At 42.9% G+C, this 20,553-nt stretch overlaps 1 protein-coding gene across 2 annotated transcripts in view; it reads right to left on the bottom strand.

Annotated features, from left to right (window-relative positions):
- Positions 1-15,257: 15,257 nt before the first annotated feature.
- INTS7 (integrator complex subunit 7) overlaps positions 15,258-20,553 on the bottom strand; it is a 39,116-nt gene continuing 33,820 nt past the window's right edge. For both annotated transcript variants that reach the window (XM_045010148.1, XM_045010149.1), the window contains exon 20: positions 15,258-20,015. In XM_045010148.1, the coding sequence (XP_044866083.1) occupies positions 19,722-20,015 (294 nt within the window). In that variant the 3' untranslated portion in view covers positions 15,258-19,721. The remainder of the gene's footprint in view (positions 20,016-20,553) is intronic.

The following is a 20,553-nucleotide window of genomic DNA, read 5'->3' as shown; positions in this document are numbered from 1 at the left end:
CTCTCCCCGCTAAATCCACATACAGTACCTCTGTCACTGGAATCTAGTATCTTGGGCTCAGGTTGCCAGTTCTCTGTTTTATCGTAAGTCATGTGATAGCTGCAGTTTTTCTTAACTCTCCAGCTCCTTGAAACATGTGATTGTGAGAATCTGAGCTTTCACTGAAGCAGATGATGTTCCTCTCTCTCATAGTTGCAGAGAAAAAGCTTTAAAATGTGACCCAAGTGCAATAAGAAGGATCAGGCCCATAGTTTGTAAGGTGCTTGGAGATCCTTTCATCTCCAAGGTCTTCTACAAATGTCTAACACTATTCGGCTAATAGTTCTGCTGCTTATCATTGTAAAGCTAAGACTCTGTTGGCACATACGTAGCAACACAAGTTAAGTTTTTACTTCTTGTTGCCTTGGCTACTAGTGCTCTGCTAAGATTCAAAATTTAGAAGAGAGTTGCTTTTGAAGCAGTAAGAAAAACAAATTACTGTACCTTGTTGTTTAACGTCCAAAAATTGCGTCCGGAAGTCATTTCATGTTGATCTGTTCAGTCTTCATACAATAGAGACATGAGATTTTCTGATTGACTTGAGTTACGTCCCTTAAAAATACATACTAATTCTGAAGAGGGGAGGTAGTGAGACAAGTTAAGGCTGCAGGATGTTGGGTTTTTCCCCTTTTTTTAAATAACCTCAAAACTCAACAACAGACTCAGTACACCAGAAGGCAGAGTAGCAGGTTATCAGCACTGGAAAGGTTGACTGAGCAAACAGAGGTATCTCCTCTGAAGAAATCATAACCATACTATTAAAGAGACACTGTCAGATTAAATTTGCCCCCAATTTTAGGTTTCACCTAAAACAGGCTTAATTGGAATTATTCAAATCTATGGAAGAATCCAGTTTAGTTTGAATGGTTTGTAATATTTCATTCCTAAATTTTAATCAGTCTAAATGGATTTATATAACTGTTTTGTAATACACTGTATTGCATCTGTAGTTTTGCTTTAGGGAATTCATGCATAACATGGAAGAAATCCAGCCTCTGGGTCCAGGAACAAATCAAATGTGAATTCTTTTATGTTGCCTTAAAGCATAATAATTACACTTCTGGCTGGCTAAAGTAGAGTAAAAGCTGTAGAAGTAAATGAGTCTGCACAAACAGCTTACATACTACTGTCCAGTAAAGAGATTCCTTTCTCTTCAGTTTTATTTTACTTGGAAAATTCTACCAAAGAGCATACTCACTCGTGCTGGGGTGTTGGGGGGATATGGGCTCTGGCATGGGGATGCAGGTTCCAGATTGGGCCAGATATGAGGGGTTCAGGGAGAGGGCTCCGGGCTGGAGCTTGGGGTGCAGGAGGGGTCTCAGGGCTGGGTCAGGAAGTTGAGGTTTGGACTCCGGCTGGTGGCACTGCAGGGCTAAGGCAGGTTCCCTGCATGCGCTGGCTCCACGCAGCACCCCTGAAGCAGCCAGCATGTCCGGCTCCTAGGTGTACAGAGGTCAGGGAGGCTTCTTCTGCTCGGAGTCTCCAGCTGCAAACATTATCCTTGTGTGAAGCACCTAAGCCAGATCAGCCAGGTAGCCCATGAGATCCCCATTTACTTTTGATTTGCCTGTTTTAGTATTATGGGAGGGGGGCCAAAATATTCTGCTTAGGGCCCCCAATAGGCTAGCACCGGCTCCAAGTCCTGACTTGCAGTCTGCTAACCCATGCTGGAGCGCTGCCCTGGTGCTGCGGTGTGCTCCAACTGGCTGCAAGGAGAGGCTCAGTCAGAGCAGGGATCAGGCACCAGCCTCCAGCGCAGGAAGGCTCAGACTGGTAGCTGGGGGCGGAGGGAGGGGCCACAAACGCTCCCCCCTGTGGTGCCCGGTGCTGCGCATGGGTGGTGTTACTGCAGCCAGCAGTGCTGGGTCCCCACGGGACCCTCACTGCCAGGGTGGACAGGCTGCAGGGGGTGCTATGCAGTGCTGGCCGCTTCCCTCCAAGTTCATCTTGGCCACGGCACCTGCCCTTCGTTCTCCACTGCCGGAAGTAGCGGCCTGGCTACGGGTAGAAGCCAGAGGCAGCAGTTCAGCTGGAGGGTGAGTGTCTGGGCTGGGGCCTAGGAGCCGGACCTGCTGGCTGCTTGCAGAGCCAGCGCAGACAGGGAACTGCCTTAGCACCACAGCACCGCTAACTAGACTTTTAAAAGCCACCAGGATCCCTTTTCAACCAGGTGTTCCGGTCAAAAACTGGACACCTGGCACCCTTAATTATCATTAGTAGCTGATAGCTTGTGCTGTCACAGGGATGTAATTCGTAAAGTCATGTATGTAACAAAGCCAAAAACGGCTGAGCGCGGTGCTGATTGAACCTGGTGATATTCTGAACAAAAAGAGCTCTCAACCATGCTTGTGGCTTCTGTTGCTTCACACTGACTCAAGACAGTCTAGGCTTCACAGTGAGACTCAGAGTGACAGTCCTAAGAAGTCTATATAGACTAGAGATAGACCCAAAGCAAAATGCCTGGGTGGATCAAAGCTCCCCAGAATCCTCCACGAATTTGTATGGATTCAGATCTGAACTTTGTGGCTAGCTGTGTCTACCAGTGGGACAAATCAAACCCTCACGTTTGAATACCACATTGAATGCCAAGAAAATTTGGATCCAGCTGAGAACTTTGCAGCTCACATGCATTTCTAGTTAGAAACTAAGCTGTTTGTTAATTTGCTTTACCCTTTGTAAGATGGTTGGGAAAGCAGAACACACACCATATTTGAACATCACTTGCCAGTTGGCCAGGACTAATGGAATGCCTGGCTAATAGCATCGCTCACCCCTCTCCTCTTCATCTGCTTCATGAAGATTTGAGAACTGTAACTTACTGGCCTTTGTAACAATCCCATTTGTGGCCCTGAGATACACAGATGTCTCATACAGAAAGATATCTAATTTTCCAAAAGCTGCTCGGGCTATTGAGCTGATCTATCAGTCAGATGGTCTCCTGTTTTCACTACATATTCTGTAACTGATATAAAAATTTGATAAGTTACCTGTTACAGGAACAACTTTGCTGGTACAAGTTAATGCCATCCAGAAGAGGAGAAAGGCTAAAAATGATGGCCCCTCATTCAGAGGAGTAAAATTTCAAACATTTTGCCTTGGCCAACTCAGCAGATATTTCAGCCTTGTTAAAGACATGCAAGTTAAATGATGTTTCTTTGTTCTAGGCTACAATTTACAGAGAAATGTTCACGATAAAACTCTTACTAGTAAGCACTGAATTATTTTGATGTTTTACAGTGTTTAATTTCTCATTAAAACTACCAATCACAAGCTTTACTATAGACTATTATTAGAGGTGGATAAAGAATGCACCACAATGCAACCAGGTAGTTGTGGATGCATTAGAATGGTTATGCCATTGCAGTGTGTGTTTATGCTGTACAGCATTTCCCAAAACAATAGGTAAAAGAATGAGATTATAACAAAAGGCCAGCTTCTCATCTCAGTTACATCACTGTTAGCCTGTCCCTGAGATCAGAATCCGGATAACTGTTACTTTTTACAAAGTGCATCAGTATAACTTGCCATTTCTAATTTACTGAACCTTTACATGCTATTTTTATATCAGATTTCATAACCAAATAATTGCTAGCTTGTTTAGTTTAGTCATCTCTTCACAGGCAACTGCAAGTTACAATATGACATTCTGGCTATATACAAGATGCTTCATTTTGCAAGGCTTTCCTGAAGCCTATAATACTTGTTTGCATAAAGTATGGTATGACCGAGGTGTTGTGATGCTTCCCTAGACCTATGGAATTCCTCTACATTTACTACTTATTGATTACTGTGCTCTTTTGCAATTAGTCATTTGCAAAACAAATTGATTGCTGCTAGTGAGAGGTAAGGGATTGACTGTAGTGGAGACTGAAGTCCCCTATTTATCCATAGAACAAGCAGAGTGTGGGTAGTAGCACTGGGAGATTCTCTTGGGGGTGGGGGACGTTGCTAAATGGTTTATATTGGGTTTGCCTGATTTTGGTGGGCCTGTCCCTCACACTCCAAATTTGTTTGCTACTGAGTATGAATTAATCTCCACATGCCTCAGTCTCCCCAATGGTAAAATTAGCCACTTCATAGATGGGCTGTAGGTCTTCATTAAAATCACATGGTTTGAGATCCTCCAGTGGAAGATGCCATGATACTGCCAAGCATTAATTTTCTTCCATCCAGTTCATCCATTCCAGGTTCATTTAAAGTCAATATTTAGCCAGTTAGTCTTTAACTTATTTTTGGCAAGCTCTTATCAACATTCAATCATAGTTTTATAGCAATTTACAAACATAAAAACCCTAAATATTTATGTCTGTTATTAAGAAATGTGCTCTCCACACTTCACCCCCTAAATAATGGTTAGTTAAAAAATAAGCAGCTTTCACAATACTCTAGTCTCTTTCCCCTTCTTGGAATAATATACATAAATAACAAAAATCCTATATTTAGATCAGTGCTGGAAAAATAACATTAAAGGAAAAGACAGAAATTAAGGGCCCAATCCAGCAACCAGATCCACATTTGAAAGGGGAGGATATTTGCCTCTGTGTGGAACTTAAATGACATCAGCAGAACTCTGTGCAAGGTGCAAAGGTCTACTAATGCTGATCGGATTCAAGGATTGGGACCTGAGGCCTGATCCAAAGTCCATGGAAGTCAATAGAAGGACTCCCATTGACTTCAGTGGGGTTTGGTAGGCCCATGTCAGATATTTAGGACACGACACAGTTTTTAATGGTTACCAAAACAAAGGTAGTTAACAATCAACACACACCTACACTATGAGTTAGTTATAAAGTTCTGTAGAACAAGTTGCAGCTTGCTCATCTGTTAAAAAAAGAATGTAGCCTGAAAAGCAACAGTAGTAATTTGCATGTTCCAGCCTCATCTATGCCCTGTGCAATCCCTCTATCATCACTTTATGGATGAAAGATTAGTTTTTGTTTTTCTGCTAATTTTGACATTGGTAAGGTTTGTATTAAAGCAGCCATTGCTAACATAAGGTATTTCTGGAAAGAGTTGGGTTAGATCTTTGCCTCTGGCATTGGTTAATCAGTAATCTTTTTCAGTTACACAGGACTAGACAGACCTTGACAATAGAGGACGTTTGCTTCCTTTTGGAGTAAAAAGGTCTAGAAATGGGATGAGATCCATAAAAATCTGACAACAAATATGAGCTGCATCTTGACATACATATCATGCCAACTTGCCCTGACCAAAACATGCTTACAGTATGCAACCAGCAACAGATGAGGCTAGAAAAGTCAGCTGAAGAGATTTCAGAGAGAGAGATAGTTGTGAAAGGTGCAGAGTACTCCACTCTTCCTCCTATGAGCAGCCTTATCTGACTACAGAAACCAGGGCAATGTAAGTTGTTTTGCCAGGACAGCATACTCTGCACTTTGGCTTGCCTTGACTCCTCCCACATCTCAGTTCACACTTAACCTTTTCTGAGTTTGCAGACCTATCTGTGTTGAAAGTTGGAATGGCAGGCTCCCCAGGGGGGCGCACACAGGATTTTGAGGAAGGTTGTGTTGCAATCTGTCTCTCTTCGTGACATGCAAGCCATGAGAGCATATGTCCCTAAGTGACAGCTTTTTGGAGTCTTAGCAAAACTTCTAGTTCAGTTGCACATTGCCATGTGGATAGAGCATAGAGATTATATATCAAAATACCAAAAGGGCTTTGAAGATGGTTCAAACTGTCCTTGCTTCTTTTAATTCTGGAATGTCTGAACTCACTGCATGTAGTATGCTGTAGGATAAGGAAATTGCAAACTGGTCATGAGCGACACTGCCATGTCTATTTATTAATGAACATGTATGTGATAGTTCAACAATTTAAAAGGAAAAATCTAAAATGATGTTTATACTATTTCTTATAGTAAAGGATTTACAAACAGAACTTTATAATTCCTAGGAGTTTTAGTTCTTCAGGGTTATGTCACAGAATATGCCAAAAAGAACACAACAATTGCAATAAATGTAAATTACAGGAAGCCTCCTATTTTCATGCATGACAGTCATATGAACTGACACAAACCTTTTGGACAGGGTATGTGAATTAAAGACATGCTGGAAATTGTCATATCTCAAATATCACAGTTATGTATCATTGACATTACTGATGTATTAAAACATCATAAGACTTATCAAAGCTCTGTAACTATTGTTAACAGTGGCTTAAAAAAGAATCCTGATGGCCTGGATGAGTCTAGCAAGACCACAAGGGACGCGATGGCTCAATCTGATCAGAGTAAACCTCATAACAGAGTAAGTCTTAGCAAGAGCAAGAACAAAAAATCAGGCCATTTTGAAAGGAAATGGGGAAACAAAAACAAAATAAATGATTTCAAAATAAACAGACCTGCTTGACGATAGCCAGGGTGGCACTACTGCTGTGTTTCTCCTCACCAATAAAATAGGCATATTCTTGTCATTTTTTTAAAATAGAAAGCTTGGAGAATAAGTCTGTTCATGGAGGGGAAAGAGAATAGGAAAGGTTTTTAAACCAAATCTTTCCATCTATTCATACTCTTAGAATTCTCAAGATTTTGGCTAATAGCAGTGAAAGATGTTAAATCAGAGTGAAACAAAATTCAGGCTAATGCTGAACTACAGAAAACGCCATACAAAATGAATTGCCTAGACTTAAGGGATAGTGGTGCATATTAATGCTTTAATCCAGTTGTTGGTGATAAAACATGTTCTGTTCAGGAAAGGTACTGACTAAAATTAACAATATCACTGAACTACAGTTGCCTAGCACACCATAACTATGGGCATCACCCTGATCCTATTAAAAAAAAAATCAATCGGAGTTTTGCCATTGACTTCAGTGGGGCCAATATTCTACCCCATGTGATGTTTTTGAATTGCAGGAGCTGTCAAAAGAAAAATGTTGCACGAGTTAATATTTTATACCATGGTTCTGTGGTTATCACTCATACACTGAGAAATTGTTCCAATAGTTAATTGCCCATACAGTTAAAAATTTACACTTTTGAATACTGCTAAGATCATGCATACCAATAGCAACGGCTCTTGGAAAATATTTTCTGCTCTGTGTAGGCAAATGATCAGTACAAGGTGGAGATCACTGAAACCCAATATCCTTGATATTTTTAGAAGGGTTTGGCAACATTGGATTTTAGTGATGATTAAAATACTTGAGTCGCCTAAGAATCAGATCTGGAAATAGCTAGACTCCCTGAATTCACAGCTGACTCAGCTTTTCTTCCTTCAAGGACAGATAATCGGCATACACCCTGTGATTTTTAGGTGTAGATATTTTGGATGAGATCTTAAAAGCAGAGGTCCCAGTTCTGGGCTGCATCCCAGAGCCAGAAACTCTCCCCTGCAGGGGGGATACCCCAGAGATAAAGAGATGGCAAAACACCATCGCCAGTGTAGGGCTGTGAGCGGGGCAGAAGAACACGGGTGAATGGCTGGAGTGCAGGCAACTCTCTTGGGCAGTACAGCAGTCAGGGTGTAAGTGAGAGCAGTCCCTGGTACCAGTCAGGTTTAAAATGCAAATAGTTGACATAATACTGAATACTATTTGGCCCAGTCTACACTGACCGGTTGGTTATGGTCAGTATCATGTCAGCTGACTCAACTCTTCAAAATCACATTCAAACACAATACAGCTTTCTACTGAAAACAAGCCCACCAAGATTAAGTACCCTAAGGCAACACAGGTGGGTTAGTAGCACAGCAAGGATCAGAACAGAGTTGAGGCTAGCACGATGGTAGGTCTACCAGGGGTTCTCAAACATTTTCATATAGTGTGGACAACTTAATAGAGAGCCTGTCTCAGAGACCATGTCAACTCCCATTCACAAAAGATCCCTGTCGCAACTTCAGCAATTGTTTATACTGAACAACAGTAATACTAGGAAATTAATAATGTAGTTTAGCTGTCTTTAATGCAATAAATAATTGTCCTTTTACAAAGACGGGAATCACGCCTGTGATTTCAACTCCTCTTCTCATCAGTTCTATTGCTCTCTCTCTCCCCCCTCCTCCCCTTATTCTTTTGCTGTCTGGTCCCTTTTTCCTCCTCTACCCTTGGACATGCTACTTAATTCCCTCTTCTCCTGCGGATACTGCCCCTGGACAGCAGCCTCATTCTCTTCCCTCAAGGTCACGCCTCTCCTCTTGTAAAGCAGTGACCCCTGGCAGAGGCAGATAAATTGGCTTCTCCTCATTTCCACTTTCTTTATAAGCCACCAGACTCTTCTTTGTATAGAAGAAACTGGAGCACCATGTGTCCAGCCTTCCTTGAGCAGACCAACCAGTAAGTGCTCCTCCATTGGCTACAGACCACAGTTCCAGAACTGCTGAACTTGCATATAGAGGTGCAATGCTATTGCCAGTCTTTGAAAGTATCTTCAAATGAGTGCACAGGGTACTAAATTAGTGCAATACAAAGACAGGCAAAGGAAGTGTCTATTGGGGGTGCCAGTGAAATCCTAGAGCACTTGTTCTGGTTTTCACCCTTTATGGCACCAAAATCTTTGTTTCCTTGTCCCATGATTTTGTGATAAGGCACTGGATTAGGATTCAGGAGATCTAGGTTTGCTCCCAGCTCTGCCACAAAATGCCTGAGTGACCTTGGGCAAGTGACTTCATTTTGCTATGCCTCAGGTCTCTATCCACCTATTCTATTTTACAGGGGGATGTGCATAATCAACTAATGCTCAGTTAAGACAGAGATAGAAAAGACAAACAGTAGTTTATATTTTATTGAAAGATTTAGACATTGTTCTCTCTGCAATATTACTGTGCAGAAAAACTTCAAATTAAATCTGACCTTTTAATTCTATTAAACCTGTTTGTCCCCATCCTTGGATCTCTTCCTCATACTCAAAAGTTGGCTGGAAAAGTGTATTGTGATCCTTCCAATCCATATTTAATTTTAATTGAATGTTTGTGAAGATCCTGCAGGCTTCCCACGTCAAAGGTCATGCAAATTAATAAAGTCATGTTTTATGTTGTCATCATGCATTATAAGGGTGAACAGTATGAACTATTACCTGAAAAGAGTTCTCAGACTGAAAGCTTTCTGCACAAAGATCTAGTATTAACGGCTACGTAAGCTGATCTCAATCTGCCAGCAACTTCATTATGTAGGAAACAGGAGCCGAGACACACGGGGTCAGATTTTCAATGAATACCTCAATCTGGCTTAGTTTCATGTATACAATTATCTGGATGCATTCAGTTCTGTGCAGTCATATTCCTACGCAAGTGCAAGGACAGGCCAACAGAACTTCAACACAAAATTAGAGATCACGTTTGAACATCGTCCCCCGTCCCCCTGTGTTTTTTGGGGCTGTCCTGGTGCTGGAGAATTCTGACTGCTGATACCTAAAGCATAAATATGATGCTGTGGTCCTTATTCACTTAAAACCATGTTCAAAATCGTCTACCATCTTAGGAATTCTAACATTATAGATTAAAAAAATCCAGACACTTCTGCAATAAATTATATGTTTGTTCATTCTTCAAATGAAGACTATACTGATGAAGGGCATTCTGCCTCTCATGCTCTGGCTCCTTACAAGGTGTCTCTCCATAGTTTGGTTTTCAGCAATAATGCTCTTGGTAAATCAGAGGATGCAGGCTCAGTCCTAGGCCTGATGTTCATTTTCTACTTGTTGAGAATATGTTGTCCACTGGTTAGAGCAAGGAAATCTGAATCACTAACCCTGGTTTCTATTCCTGGCTCTCACTGACCCAGGGGTCAACTTGGCCAGCAAGTATTTATGGCCAAGTACTGGGACAGCCATCAAGTTGTCCTGAGTCAGTCACTGCCTACTGTTGGGATTTCATTAGTTGATAACTAATATTAACACTGGGATAACATATTCAAAAGCAATTTTCATGTCTAGTCACCAGCAACCTACTTTGAGTCCCCTTCCCAACAACCCTTCCATGTCACGGTTGCAACCCAACCCCCTTTAAGCACTGACATTAGGCAAGTGTCTTAACCTGTCTGGTTGATTCCTCAGTTTCCCCAGACATCCCTACATCAGAGCAGTGCTTGCCTGCTGGATAAGGTGGGTCTTTAAAAGTTTCCCAGGTCATTGGGTGAGATGCAATAGAAGGGCAAAATTTTTATTAATCTCTTAATTTTCTTTAACTAATGAGGCAGCCACCCTGATAGTGTGATTATTTTAGTATACAGGGTACCGAAAGCTATTATTCTCAATTGGGTAAGAGTCTACATTCTTTGCAATGCAGTAAGGATTGGGAACACAGTATCATAGTTTAACATATCCGATTCTTGTGTCCTGCATGCCCGGTTTGTAACTGAAGTGGCTTGGAAGCTTTAATATTTCATAGTGGTATAAATGAGTCATGCCTGGTCCCCTGCATTTAGCATAAATTATGTACATGGTTTTGAATAATATGATAGTGGAACAGAGAGTCCAGCTTCAAAATCTATCATGGAGTTTGCCATCAAGGTGCTGACACAAGAAGGGCACACAATTTGTGTCATTTATTCTCCACACACGGAAATTAACTTTTATTTGGACATTTGATTCCTGTCAAGTTCCTCTGCCTCAGTCTAATCTATTGGACAGTCTGCTAGCCTTGGCTAATGTATCTTTGAACTGCTGGTCTCCATTAGGGCTAGCTCCTTTTCTTCACCATTAAGGCCTAGCATATAGTAGGATAATTTCCTATTGCCCAAAGCAGGGATACGTAATGGGTGCAATTGAACCAGTGCTCAGCTTGGTTAAATGGCCATGACAAACTATGTTCTGCACGGTTTCAGAAAACCATGATTAACGCTTTGAGGGTAAAGTGGAAGCAAGCCTGTTAAAGGCCAAAGAAATCTAGGTCACCCTTTGTTCCCTCTACTCTCAATACCTGTTAGATCAAGTTTATTAGACAGATCATTTTCCTAGCCATAATGACTTCTGCTATTCAACCTGAATTCTTTCCAAAAGGTGGAGACTGAGTTCCTCCTTAATGAGCCAATCATTATGACACATTTCTAAAGCTCCCATTGTAGTGTCTGTTCTCCTCAGCCCAGCCATCATATTCCCCCTCACGCATATGTATATCTCACACAATGCTCCTCCCTATAGCCTTCTTAGGCAAAAGGTCCCACGGCTCTTAACTGGAGTGAATAGAAGACTAACATCTCCAGCCAGCTTTTTTAATTTGACTCCAATAAGGTAGTTTCTGCTCTTCTCAAAAGACCATGGCTAAGTGGCTTTCTGGTTGTAGCCATGTGTGATGGGGTGTCCACCTGACAGGACTGGAAGGGGTTACGGTGGCCAGGCTGGCCAATTAACTCCCTAAGCCACACTTGGAAGAACCAGGGAGCTGGGAACTGATTGATTAGGAACAGGCTCATCTGTGCTGGATCTGGCCGAGCCTATATAAACCCAGGTAACTGCAGACATAGGGCAGTCACTCTCTTGGGAGAGGGAGCTGGTTTGCAACTGGTACTTCTAGAGAAGGGGGGAGACTGGGGAGAGTAGGAAGCAGTCCAGGGAAGCAGGGGCGGCTCCAGGCCCCAGCACGCCAAGCATGTGCTTGGGGCGGCACGCCACAGGGGGCGCTCTGCCGGTCGCTGGGAGGGCGGCAGGCGGCTCCGGTGGACCTCCTGCAGATGTGCCTGCGGAGGGTCCGCTGGTCCCACGGCTCTGGTGGAGCATCCGCAGGCACATCTGCAGGAGGTCCACCAGAGCCGCGGGACCGGCGACCGGCAGAGCGCCCCCCCGCGGCATGCCGCTGTGCTTGGGGCGGCAAAATCGCTAGAGCCGCCCCTGCAGGGAAGGAGCAATGAGGGCTGAGAGGGTAGAGCCCAGAGCTGCTGAGCAAAGGGTCCCTGGACTGGAACCCTTTGTAGAGGGCAGGCCCGGGTTCCCCTATTGGCCACTGGGGAAGTGGCACCATCAGGGCAGCACAAGAGAAGACTGCCTGGGACTGTTTGTACAGGACTTTGAGTAACCCCAAAAGGGGGAAAGATGGATGATGATGACCCAGCCAGAGGGTCTGCACAGTGAGAGGAAGATGGGAGAAGCGCCAGCGGAAGGCACACCAACTGGCAGAGCTAATCCCCAGGATGGCTATCAAAGGCCAGAAAGAAAATACATTTGTAAGAAATTATTTAAAAATCTCATGTTTAAGACAATCTAACGCTATCTGAATGCATAGGAGGTTGACAATACTGGGATTTCCTCCTAGGCTTGACTTGAATAAGCCCCTAAAAACCACTGGAAGCAGTGATGGAAACACAGCAGGAAGTGGCCTTCAGAATCCCATGAGCTTTTGATGGCAGCAGAAGCTATTTAAAAGAACTGTGCTCAGCCTTGGTGGTGGAAGTGAGAGGAGGGGTTAGGTGAGAGCTCACATGAATTGGGGAAGGGATTATACTGTAGCTATAAAGTAGTTTAAGGACTAAAAATCCTAATCAGCTGCTCAGCATTACCATCAGTGAGTGGCAGCTGTGGATAAGGGAAAATATGAGGGGAGGGCACTAGGATCCAGGAGAGGCAAGTGGGGCACTGCAGGTGGTGGGGCAGAGGCAGGAAGAGGTCACTGGGAGCTCTCACCCTCTTAGTCTTGTCATCACTGAGAGAGGCTCAGTCTATTTATATTACAGGGCTGGTTCCCATTTAATAACACTTATAAATGAGTTACTCCCCTCCCTCTGACTCACTCAATTGTTCATTGGCGAGTCAGTAATTAATTGAATAAACTTTGTGCGCACACAGTCACCAACATAACCATCATAACACTCTGCTTTCACGAGAGCAATGACAGGCCCTAGCTCAGGGCAGGATGACATAGCCTCCAAAACTTTTTTTTTTTTTTAAAGGATTTAACCAAAAATTACGGAAGACACAACTTGTTTAAATAAAATGTGAGTGTCGTTCTATTGGCGTTTAACTCAAAACAGCAGAAAGGCAATAAAACCAGTGTCAGATACAGCCTTTGAATAATTATTTGTATTACTATCGCACTTAGGAGCCCAGTCATGGACCAGGATCCACCATGCTAGGCACCGTACAACCACTGCCAGCCCCGAAGAGCTTACAATACCTCGCACTTAATAGCCCCTGAGACTCTCAAAGTGCTTTACAATGAATTCAGCCTCACAAAACCACTGCGAGGAGGGTAAGTAGTAGTAGTTCCATTTTACAAATTGCAAAACTGAGGCCCACATTAAATGTCTTGCTTAATATCAGAAAGCACGACAGAGAAAGCTGAGAACAAAACACAGATCCTCTGACCCCCAGTCCTATGCTTTAACCACTGACACCCTGCCCCTTTGGTGAATGAAAAATGGAATTCTTACGTGATGGTGATAGAAACACAGATACTTCTCTCTCTGAGGCTCTGTCAGGTTGAGGTGTCCAATTGCTGCTCTTGGAACGCTTTCTCTTTTGCTGTCTCTCACCTTCCTATTAGACTAGTCCAAATCTTAAGAATATATATATGCACAAACTTTGACAACTTACATTAATAGGAATATACCAGTCAGGGAACGTTATGTATTCTGTCACTGGGAAACGGAAAATGATCATGTAAACCTTTCCTTTTCTGTGTCTGACAGCAAATGCAGGCAGAGGGGTTCTTTATAGGATCATGCAGAAGAAAAAGGACAGCGTAGAAACCAGAACACATTGCAGTAACTCTATGGAGAGTCTGAGGGAATAAGTAACAACCAACAGTTGGATTAAATTAACCTGTTATGGAACATCTGTGAGAAGATGGCAATTTACTCAGATTTATTAATTGTTTGAAATGAATGGACATTTTTGATGACTTATTTTCTCTCTTGAACAGCTCTGAAAGACTTTCATGTTAGTCACTGGAGCTGGGCTGGTTAGTTCTGACAGGTCACCTAAGTCACGTGTTTTTTCCCCACTCACTGATTTGACTAACAGACTTGGGCTAATGGGTCTCCTGCTACACTGCTCTAAAAATAGCTGTACAGACAGCACTTTGAAGTTGCAGCTTGGGCTAGTTTGGACTCTCAAGCTAGGGAGTGGAGTGAGCTCCCATTGCTTGACTCTGTTGACCTGTGCTGGGAGGCTTGCTAGCCTGTTAAAGGCCAATTGCAGCTGCAATACCCAGGCATGGGGCTGCAATTTGAGGGTGCTATTTCAGCCTTAACAATAGTTTTGGTTGGTTTAAAGGTGACCTACAAGTAAGGGTACTGAAAATCCAGCATAATTATATGCAGAATGTCCCACACAGCACTAGTAAGGAGGGACATGAAGCATAACGTGTAATGGGATTTAACCATGGAAGAACACAAAAGTTACATTTCAAGTCAGTTAGTTGCTGAATGCTCCCCCTTTAGTACAGTAACTCCTCACTTTAAGTCATCCCGGTTAATGTTGTTACGTTGCTGATCAATTAGGGAACATGCTCATTTAAAGTTGTGCAATGCTCCACTCTTATGTTGTTTGGCTGCCTGCTTTCTCCGCAGCTGGCAGCCTCCCTATGGCTCCCACCCCCCAGCGCTTCCCGCCTGCCAGCAGACCCCGCGGAGCGCGCCTTCCCCCTCCTCCTGCCCACGGCAATCAGCTGGCTTGCAGCGTTTTGGGGGCAGGAGGGAGGAGCGAGGACTCGGCGCGCAGGCTCCCCTCCCTCCCATCTCCTGAACACCGCAAGCCAGCGGATTGCCCTGGGCAGGAGGCGGGGAGAGGGAGGGGGAGCCTGCGTGTCAAGTCCCTACTCCTCCCCCTCCCTCCTAACACCACAAGTCAGCTGATTACCCTGGGCAGGAGGGAGGAGCAAGGACTCAGGGTGCGAGCTCCCCCTTCCTCCCCTGGCTCCTGCCCGGGGCAATCAGCTGGCTTGCGGTGTTTAGAAGGGAGAGGAGGGGGGGGGGCAGAAGCAAGGATGCAGCCTGGGAAGTAAAGGGGGAGGAGGTGGGGGGGAGAAGAGGCAGGTCAAGGATGGGGGCTTGGGGGAAGGAGGGGAGTGGGCGGGCTGAGGGTTGAGCCCCCCGTCCCTGGTGCTTGCAGAGTAGGGGAAGCTGCTGCGCAATGTGCTTCTCGTAGCCTACGGCACTTTCAGCCTCCTTGCCTGCCTCATTGTCTCCAGTGCCAGTGGGCTGTGCCTGTGTGGGGTAAGGCAGGGGCACCTCCCAACTATAGTATAGTACCTGTATTAAATTGCTTGTTTAAAATGTATATAATGCCTTTTGTCTGGAAAAAAAGTTTCCCTGGAACCTAATCCCCCCTATTTACATTAATTCTTATGGGAAAATTGGATTCACTTAACATCATTTCACTTAAAGTCGCATTTTTCAGGAACATAACTATAACGTTAAATGAGGAGTTACTATATTAATCTTTTGGGCATTCAGCATATAATTCTAAAACTGCTGTAATTGTTAGTAATCTATTTGTGGGTCTCCTTTAAGCTGCAACTTTAACTACATATATATAAAATCTAACTTGTGCTTATTTTCTTAACACACAATACTATTCACTCAAATCATATTCGTTCCTTTGGGTAAATACCACCTTCGATGAGGGTTCAAACTATGTATCTAATTATTATGAAGTATCAAGTATAATTGTATATTACAGACTTACAGAAATACAAAGGACTATTAAATCGACTAATTTATATGCCTTAGTCTATATCTAAAAATCTCTTAATCTTCACATGTGCAGATGTTGAGTAATCAGTGTGAAAGACTCCTTCAGCGTGTCAGAAAGAAATGCAGGTACTTGTATAGAATGGCTGTTTGTTGTGCAAATCCACTTATAGTGTTCAGCTGGTTCTTTCCCCCATCTCTCCCCCACAAGGACAAAAACAAAAGCCCTCCCTTGAGTACAAAATCTGTAAAACTAGTGACCTGCAAAGAAAAAAAATGTGTTTAACATGGAGCAGGTTTTGAGGTTTAAGGAGTACAGTAACTTCCACCTGCTCTTCTTGTAACTTATGAACAATGTACGCAGATGTTGAAAATCCCTAGAGTTGGTTGATCTGAGCAAGCAAAACTGAACTTGCTCACTGCTGGATGAGCTGTTGGCCTATATTTTGTTGTCCTTGCTGCACTGACATCACCCCAGGCTGAAAATGGAAATTGGCATCCCGTTTTCTTGTAACCATACTGCTCTCATCAGTATGGCATCAGACACCATAGACAAATGAGAGGACTTGCCGCCTGCCTTGACTGCTGCTTTGTTAAATTCCCCCGTTCTGGCTCCCCTTAGCCACCTGTGTGCCACATGGCACATTGGGAAGAATGCATGTGGCTAATCATGTACATGCTCTTCCTGAAACACAGCACAGAGTGAAACTGCCATTCTGAGCCATTTACAACAAAACTGAGGTCAGAGACAAAACTTCACTTTCAGTCTCATTGCTTGGAGTCAAAACCAGAGTGCTTGGAGTTCTAAGGGATTGTAGGATCAGATCAACAAGCTTGTCTTTGAGGAACATAGGCTTTTTTTTTTGCTATGAAAATAATTGGGTCAGTGTTGGCATTGGGCGAGTTTCCCTAGCCTACTCTCGTTTAGTTTTATCATGGGAAAAACATTTTGACAAACCAACTTTCCTGTCATTTATTAATTCCAAATTAAGAAAGATCTACAGTCCTACTGTCACGATTTCCTTTCAGTTCTCGGTTGTCTTGTAAAGTTGCAGTCAACGCATTTTCATCCATATATTATGTCAATTTATAACAGGGTAAGAACCAATATTCATTCCCTAGAGTGGGAGCTGAATAGTTTAACCTTTTACCTTTTCTTCTGTTATTTTCCCTATAAGGATGGTCACCCCCCTATTCCTGGAGGCATGGCAAATACCAACTCCATGCATGGAGTGGATGCAGCAAGCCCCTAGTCTCTCTCTCTGTTCCATAAATGAATCTAATATGGAGTTTACAGCTATTAAGAAGGATGGTCTTGTGGTTAAAGCACTGGACTGGGATATCAGAGTTCAGTTCCCAACTCTGCCACAGACTTCTCATGTGACCACAGCTGAGTCATTTCTCTCTCCAGCCATCAGTTCTCCATTTGTAAAATGGGTGGAATACTTCACCCCACAGGCATGTCCTGAGAATAAATTAATGTTTGTGAGGAGCTTGGCTATTACAGTGAGACCATGTATATACCTAGGTATCACCTTTAAAGACAGTACCAGCTTTCCAGGCCATCTGCCCTCTGCCTCATTTCTCCACTCATATGTTCTTTCAATAACCAGGCTAATATTTATAATGTCATGCTATGTCATGTACCACTGTGCACATCAAGAAAATCCATTTCCTTTTCACCTAGGATATGTCTACACTACGGGAACTATACTGGCATAGCAATAGTGCTGGCATAACTCCACAGTGTAGACACAGCCTACACCGATAGAAGGGGTTTTTATTGTCAGTGTAGGAACACCACCTCCCAGAATGGCAGTAGTTAAGACCTACCAGCATCTATACCAGGTGTTAGGACAGAATAGCAACAACAGTTAGAGGGATAGATTTTTCACACCTCAAGTGATACAGGTGTACTGACTTAAATGTTAAGCCTAGATCAGGTCTCAACCTGTTAGCCACTCCCCACTGAATGAGCTACTAGTAGAATCCATAAGCAAAAGGCAGATTTCCTGTTAGGTTTTCTAATTTCAAATTTTTTGGGAGGCGGGGGGGGAGAGAGAAGAGATTTTATTTTGTGACACTCCTCCTATTTGTGTCTTGTATCCCCCTTATTTCTTTCAAAACACTCAGGAATTAATACCCAAAGTTGATGAAGCCCACCCATGCTTGCTTCCAATTTCCTTCTTTGAGAGTCACAAGTCAAGAGGAGGCAAAGTAGGCTATTGCCTAAGAAGGAAAAGAGGTAATAGATCTCTACACATCATCCAGCTATGCTGAGCAGGTGAATGTTGAAAAACAGGACATTCTATATGTACAAAAAGTAAGGTCAGAGGCTCTTGCCAGCTTCTAGAGTAAAGCCCATCTGAACAGACTGATATTGAAATTAAAAAAAAACAACTGCATTCAACCTCCTATTAGAGATGCCATGTTATAGCTAACAGATTAAAGTTTTTTTTTTTTTTAAATGAGTGAGGTTCACATACAGCATCGAGCTGATGGAACCTAAATGCCAGCGTAATGGGCATATTAGAAATTCACAAATTAATTCCTGCTCCCATGCATAGAAATTAAAGTGGCTGCAAAGTCCAAAAGAAGCTTTTCCCCAGCACACTGGCAGGGTCCAACCTGCCTTTGGAGCATTAAGCAGGGATTTCCCAAGAGGGATAGATTAGGCATATGCCACATGATTATTTTCTGGGGATGCAGGCATTAGTGGATTTTAGTCCTTCCACAGCCTTCAAGGTTTCACATTTCAAAGGAGGAATGAAAACTATTTGTGAGCAGGTGGTATAATTAGACTTCTAGTAGTGCTATTTATGGCAAAATGCTTCAAGAAATCTCTGTTAAAATGACTAACATGGTAAAAGATCATACTGACTGAGCACCAGAGCTTTGGCATTTAACAGTCCCCTACTTAAAACGTTAAACATTAAACAGATTTACAAATTAACGTTTCCTCTTTTCAAAAAAAAAAATTAAGTAAACAAAGCCTTGCAAAGGCAGATAAAGATGAAACAAAAAAGCCATTTCTATCCTCCTCTTTGAGGAGGCACAACCTATCATATCTGTTCCCACCACTGAAACTTCACTTCCCTTTTAAAAGTAATTTATCTGTTCTCCAGTTGGCATCCCTTCAGGACAAGTACATACAGAGGCAAGAGAATGAGCAAAGACAGCTCTGTGTGCACATTAAATACAATGCTATTGGCTGGAATGCTACCAAAATATTTTTCAGCTTCACAAATACTAAAATTACTACTATAACCATCCAATATGATGTCCGGACATTCCTGCCAACAGCTTCACATTACGAGATACCCACCTTGTGTAACACTTATGTTTTGTATTGTATTGAATTGTCCAGGTTGTTAGCAGGTGGCCTGAGAGCCCAAACACCAGAACGCATGCTCCTCAGGAAATGGCGGTCAAATACATAGCACAGTTGATATGCTAGGTTACCAAGGAAGGTTCTATCCACACAACTCTCACAGTCTCCCATACTGGCTAATTTCATAGAGCACTGCTGCCATTGGTCTTGGAGAATATACAGCTGGGGGGACAAATTGTAGACTTAGTATAAAAAATGGAACTCCAGACTTAACCCAAGTTGTACCCATTTACACCAGGACTCAGGCTGTCTACACGACCAAAGGATGTGATTCCCAGCTTGTGTAGACATATTTGCAGTGATAAGTGCAGCATGAGTATAAATAGCAGTGTAGCCATAGTAGTGTGGGCACTGGCAGGATGGCTAAGCCATCCTGAATACACACCCATGGCGTTCAGGCGGGTTTGTACTTGGTATGGTTAAACCATGCTACCATGGCTACACTACTATTTACTCTCATGCTAGCTCTCATCAAGTTAGCATGAATGTGTGTATACAAGATGGGAATCATAACCTTATAGCTTGTATCATGGACATAGCCTCAGTGTGGTCCATATGACTAGTTTAAGTGCAACAATAATGGCACTAAGAACACAGAGAAGGAAACTTGTGGGACTGCCAAAGCATTTAAATGTCTCCAAAAGACATCGTATCCAAGCAAAGTGAGATGCCTGTAGGCTAGACCCATGAAAATTAATGGCACTTTTGGGGACTAAAAACGCGAGTATGCTGTTCTTTGCTGCTGCTGTTGTTGCTGCGACGGTGGCTGTCCTTGCTGTTGTTGAAGGCGAACCTGTTGGGAGTAGGGATCCTCAAGAGATTTAACAAAAATGGTGGTTTTGGGCCCAGTCTTCCAAACAATACCATTTAAGTCTTTTACAGAGGACTCTACTGTGATGTTATGGGTTCCAAGGATCGCCAAGTTCAACAGAAACTGAGTGCTGAAGTAATCGTTGTGTGGTTCCACCCTCTGCTCCATCTCATTGGTCATGTTGTCAATGGGGATCTGGGAATACATGAAGAGTCAGAATGTCATTCTCAACAGCCTGCTAAAGGGAATGTTCAGATCCTGACAAGCTACCACTCGTTCTGTGTAATACGGTATGGAAAGACAAGAGAGAACAATATATTAACTCTGTTCTCACTTTTCCCAAAACAACTGAGGCCTAATTTTGAGCCAGCCCTCACCCATTCTCTATTGATTGGTGCAAATTGCATTCACCTATAGAGGCAAGGTAGCTGACAGTTATTTTCAAGCAGCTCTAAATCTTAAATTAGTATCTAAATAGGATAAACATTACATTCTTCCTAGTAGCTTTAGAACTAGTCTACTTTTCAACTGGCTTTTCATTGAATATTACAAATTGCCTAGCTTGAACAGGTCAGAAGCTTGTACACATCAGAAACTTGGATCTTTGATGAATTGTTCACCTGAAATTAACATAATTGTATTTAACCACTATTCATTTAGGGCAGACTGCATTCCTAGGTCAGTTACTGTAGGCAGCAGGAATTCTAATGCTTAACACAAAGGGGTTTCAAAT

Source organism: Mauremys mutica, chromosome 3 (assembly GCF_020497125.1).
Source record: "Mauremys mutica isolate MM-2020 ecotype Southern chromosome 3, ASM2049712v1, whole genome shotgun sequence".
Lineage (NCBI taxonomy): Eukaryota > Metazoa > Chordata > Testudines > Geoemydidae > Mauremys > Mauremys mutica.
This window is presented reverse-complemented; position numbering and strand designations above follow the sequence as displayed.